The sequence below is a fragment of the Suillus subaureus genome (genome assembly GCF_016647635.1).
Source record: "Suillus subaureus strain MN1 chromosome Unknown BJ212scaffold_648, whole genome shotgun sequence".
Lineage (NCBI taxonomy): Eukaryota > Fungi > Basidiomycota > Agaricomycetes > Boletales > Suillaceae > Suillus > Suillus subaureus.
Genome location: NW_024539204.1, coordinates 31 through 5,306, shown reverse-complemented (window position 1 = coordinate 5,306; position 5,276 = coordinate 31). Strand labels below are relative to the sequence as shown.

Sequence of the window (5,276 nt, the reverse complement as noted above, 5' to 3'; positions counted from 1 at the left end):
AGTACAAGTTAGCCTTAACGAGAATTGACGCACTCTTAACAGAGTTGAAAAGGTTAGATGACAAGATGATTCTTACCGAAGTACACCTGCTCGAGAGTCGTGTCTACCGTGGCATTGGAAACCTGTCGAAGTCTAAGGTAGTCCTTCGGGTGCCATCCTGGTAATTCTCATTATGTGGCCTTACGTCCGTGAAATACAAAGCTGGCCCTCACCTCCCGCAGGACTGCTGCAAAACTCATATATTGTCCTCCTCATCTTCAAGCAGCGTTAGACCTCCAAATCCGGTGTTCTCCACGCTGAGGACAAGGATTACACTACTGCATACTCATATTTCTATGAGACTTTTGAGAATATGTCATCGCAGGACGACCCAGCAGCGCTGAACGCACTCAAGTACATGCTTTTGTGCAAAGTCATGTTGAATATGGTGTGTTGTTAATGACCTTAAACTGGCCAGTCATTCTGATGTGTGTCCCAGCCCGAAGATGTAACATCACTTCTCTCCATCAAGCTCGCGGTGAAATATGCTCAGCTCCGCGAGATCGAGAGCATGCGTACCATAGCGCTTGCGCATCAGAATCGGAACTTGTCCGATTTTGAGAAGGCCCTTCGGGATTACAAACATGGCATGTCATACTCCCATTTATGCAACTCGTTGTTGACTTGTCATTGCTACACAGAACTCTCGTCCGACCCTACCATTCGCTCGCATCTTGCAGCGCTTTACGATACCCTTCTTCAGCAAAACCTGCTGCGTATCGTTGAGGCCATACTCGGTGGTGGAGATTGACTACGTTGCCAAACAGGTCGGGCAAGGACGGCAGGACGTTGAGGCCAAGTGCGTATTAAATTTTCTGTGTGAAAAGTAGCTGATGTCGTGTTTCAGGCTATCTCAGATGATCTTGGACAAGGTGTTCCACGGCGTGCTGGATCAGGGACGAGGATGCCTAATCGTATTCGATGAGCTAGAAGCCGACGTGCGTACCCTCTTCCCACTCATCCCATCCATGCTTATATCCTTTTTTCAGAACACGTATGGAGCAGCAATTGGGACTCTGGAGCAAGTTAGCAAGGTCGTAGACTCATTGTATGCCAAAGTACGTCCGTTTATTGTTTTTGGCCGTTGGTCTGTGCTTATGGATGTCATTCAGACTGTCAAGATTGCATAGATGTTGTTTATGTTTCCTCCTTCCTACACGTGAAACTCAACATGATACGTATGACTAAGGGGAAGAAAAGGCCACACTGTCAATGGTAGATATGTCCGCGCTGATCTGAAACTAAGTAAGTGGCTGTCATCACTCTAAGGTTGTAATATACTGCGGAACAAGGGACGAGTGGAACGTGAGACAATGTTCAATGAGGTGTTTTGTACTTGGCTACATTCGATTGCTTGCAATTGAGTTTTAATGAACTGTACCCGAAGATGAGTGTGGAGGAGAAACGCAAGTTCTAGCGAAGCGATCACAGTATGGACACCACACTAATACTGAGTACTGATAATTGATCATTTCATGCAGTTCTTCGATCTATGGAGTTTACTGAATATTCCAAATCTACTGAGAGCGCTATGTACCTGCTGACGTGCAAGTATTTCGAACAACTTCATTCTATGTTTTGGATGATCTTCAGAGCCGCTAAGGTACGCATATCTGACCAGCCGAAACATACGCTAAATCGCCTGCGTAGAATTCTACCCCCTCTCAGTCATGGTTCGAGTTGTGACCCTTGTTGTGCCTCCCACCGCAAGTTGCGCAACCTGGCAGTGCTCCCGAATCTGACGAGGGATTGGAGAGGCGCCTATGACGGTTCTTCTGTCTGCCGAGAGAGAAGTGCCCAATCAGCATTGGTCGTGTTGTGAGCTACCAGTGATGTATATGTTTCCTGCGGTTCCCGTTCAGCGTAAAGCCTGGTGAGGCCTGGTGCCTGAACGAATTCATCCGACAAAACCCTCCTCCCACTAAGGTGGGTGTCGGGCCTCATGGCAAGACTCACACAAGTCCAGGCAATGGCCATTATATTCCTGTCATGCTCAATCCGGTGGTGACTTCAATCACTTCATCGCGGTCTCAACAAATCAATAATTTAATGTTGTTGATCTTGATCGATGATCTCCAACAGCTATCTGATGTGCGCCATTAATATTTAAGCTTCCATGTGACTGATGAATCGATGACAAAGCAAACCTACTCGTCTGAGCGACCCGACAACAGCTAGTGTACTGACGAATACTCATCATGTTCTAACATGGCCACACACAGCGCACTCGGAGTCCTCAACTCCAGATCAACTGCCGCCAAGTTCCAATAGCTTCAAAGTGTTTGACCCGAGGACTACGTGGAAACAGCTGGGAGATCACTTCCATTGCAAAAGACTTTACGCAAGTATTTACCAAACATTCATTTGACCGATTTCGCTTGCGATGAATGTTTGCTAATCTGGCAGCACAACTGGAGAACACTTCCAATGATTGCAAAAGAATTTATGCAAACATTCCTGGGATCCGAAGAGCGATTTCGCCTACAAGGAATGTTTGCTAATGCGACATGCGACCTGCCACGGCCATGGGGTAAGTGTATTTTCTGGGGATCAGTCCAATGCCCCAGGCATATAAAAGACAGCCTTGCTGGGCCACTAACGTTGGCAGAATTCAATCCACGCACAATCTCTACTGCACTTTGTGTTGTACAATCTCAAACAATGTCAGCCAGCCGCTATGTCAGAAACTTGATTTTTCAGTCGTGGGTGCCTTTTGCAGCACTATCGCACCGCCCTCACTTTTTTTACCTGATCGTCTCCCAGATACAACCTCGGAAAAGTGTCGGATCTTGTGCTCACGTTCGAAGACGTAGTCTGGAAGTAAGTACCTCGGTTTTGCCTGTGATTACTTCAAAATTTGCAATATTCTAGGGTCGACACATTCGGAGCGAAGGGTGGGTGTACCCACATCTTTACTGCCCAGTTGCAAACTTACACACGACCCTCGTCCCAGGCTCATATGAGACGACAGCGACCTACAGGAACCAGTAAGATGACGGACGGAAGTTATACTCATCAACATTGCTGATCCAACTTATAGGCTTGCTGTCACCAAACCAGAGGTTATCAGTGGGAGGGTCGTCGGCGCTGGACCCTTTGTCGATATTGACGTGAGCAGCGCCCATCTACTCTACGATTCCTGGCACCAATGCAAGCATTCATGCAGGTCGGCCAACATACCACCCTAATCAAGGCCGGTGACGTCCTCCACTTCTCTGTAAGTCTGATTTTCATCCATTTTTGTCTTAACAACCTAATCTGTGTAGGATCCCGTGGTAGGACGGGCTGGTGTCCTGATGATCACCAATCACGCTGGGACGGATGAAGACGTGGGAATCGGTTTGTGACTTGCTGTCTTCTCCTTCTATTTGACCTCAGTAGATTCCGCCTCCAGGCTTTCAAAGCGCCGAAGCGTCCTTTCCTACGACGATGAAGTACTTCCCCAAGCTTGGGTCTGCCATCTTCCCTCCAATTCTCTCCCAGAGAACTCACAGTGCAACACACAGAAACAACAGTACCATTGTCACAACGGCCACTCCAAGGCTGCGCGGCTATGTTGCATCAGGTTATCAAGAGGGTGAAATTTTGACAGGTGACATTCCTAGCACCCCCTTGTTTGTGGAAAATCTCGCCGAACTTCCTGAGACCACTATCTGGAACCTCACGTGGGATCCAGACACTGAAGAATACGCGATCACCCGGGTGCGTAATGAAGGAACCTTAGAATCGGTGCGTTGAAATATCTGTTATTTGAAGTCAGTATCTCAAATTGGGTAGCAACTTCATTTGGAATCCTGACAGGCCGAGTCACTTGATCACTCAGTACTCAGTCGCTAGTCTTGTAGAATGTCGCTTGTGTCTCATGTTAACTCCGAATTGTACAATGTATCGTGTTGAATCAAGTTTTGCTTCTGGGCTTATGGCGTCGCATTGAACGGGATCTACATCTATCTATATGTCGCATTACATTCCCACCCCATTCTAAGCATGTTTCTGCAAGTCCATTATGGTTACACCTTGGTTATGGTGTGTCCAGGACCCTGATATCACGCAAATTTATATGGTCAAACTAGAAATAGGTTTCAAACTTGTGAAAATATTTCTTTTGTTGGGCTGGTACATATCATAGTGGGTACCTCTAGGATTGATATGAGCCAAGAATTAAAAAAATTGGCGGTTGGGTTGTGGAGATATGGTCGAAATACTGATATTTTGGCCTACCCACCATATCTCAATATTTCTGACCTCCAGAGGGTATGGGACCATCACCAATCGATTCCTGCACTTTGAAAACCTTAGGACAGTTGTTTATAGTACCGGTCTTAGGCCAAAATGAGGCACAGTGACATATAGGAGGTAGGAGGGGGGAGGGGGACTTTGCACATCTCAAGAACATGATTTTTTCTAAGAAATCTGGCTCGACCATCGTGTTCAGAGGGTTCAAGAGCCCTCGGGAAAAATGCTTTTGGAGTCCTGGCAAGTCATGGGAAGTCTGTAAAAATCGATCTTTGTAGGGGGTGTCAGCAAAACTGACATATTTCATTTCAGACAGGCTCAAGCCACTCTGGGACCATTCCCAATCGATTTGTATGATCGAAAAACACCAGGCACAGTCTTTTATATATTGGTATTTACATAATATCAAGATATGGGAGGTAGGGGGGGAGGGGGACCTTGCATATCTCAAGAATGCGATTTTTTCTGGGAAATCCAGCTCGACCATTGTGTTCAGAGGGTTCAATAACCCCCAGGAAGAATACTCCTGGAGTCCTGGCAAGTCATGGGAAGCCTAGAAAAATCGATCTTTGAGGGGGGGTATCAGGCAAACTCACACATCACAATTCATATTGGTTCAAAACACTCAGAAATCAACTCCAATCCATTTGCATGATAATCAAACAGTAGGAACACTATTTTGCACATCAGCATCAACATAAAATCATGCCTTTTGGTGGAGTAGGCAGGGGGAGAGGGTACCACAACTCTGAAACATGATTTTTTTTGAGGAAATGAGCATTGCCATTGCATTCAGATGGTTCAATAACCTTTGTATCAGGTTCTATCTGAAGCCAGGCAAGTCAAATGGAGGCTGAAAAAATCAATCATCGGATGAGGCAGCATGACAGGGGCGACTCTGCTTACATAAGCAAAAGCGGTCAGTGGGCAACTTTACAACAACATGACTTTGATCCATCAAATTCAAATTGCTGTTCCTCCTGGTTGAATTGCTTCAGAAG

General features: G+C 46.3%; 2 protein-coding genes across 2 annotated transcripts; both read left to right on the top strand.

Moving 5' to 3' along the window:
• BJ212DRAFT_1420196 (uncharacterized protein) lies at positions 1 to 1,642 on the top strand (the record flags this gene model as incomplete). Its single annotated transcript, XM_041337622.1, has 9 exons — positions 1 to 137; positions 272 to 427; positions 479 to 626; positions 681 to 760; positions 786 to 838; positions 887 to 977; positions 1,029 to 1,097; positions 1,152 to 1,469; positions 1,521 to 1,642. Coding segments are annotated over 8 exons (752 nt in total), but the record flags the coding sequence as incomplete, so codon positions are not given.
• A 531-nt stretch (positions 1,643 to 2,173) lies between these two features.
• BJ212DRAFT_1420195 (uncharacterized protein) lies at positions 2,174 to 3,955 on the top strand. The gene is made up of 11 exons (XM_041337621.1): positions 2,174 to 2,569; positions 2,648 to 2,741; positions 2,803 to 2,859; positions 2,911 to 2,933; positions 2,993 to 3,026; positions 3,080 to 3,149; positions 3,206 to 3,256; positions 3,306 to 3,378; positions 3,434 to 3,491; positions 3,546 to 3,768; positions 3,841 to 3,955. Exons 1-11 carry the CDS (start codon positions 2,467 to 2,469, stop codon positions 3,874 to 3,876), a joined length of 822 nt encoding a protein of 273 aa, XP_041184759.1. The 5' UTR covers positions 2,174 to 2,466; the 3' UTR covers positions 3,877 to 3,955.
• The last annotated feature ends 1,321 nt before the right edge of the window (positions 3,956 to 5,276 follow it).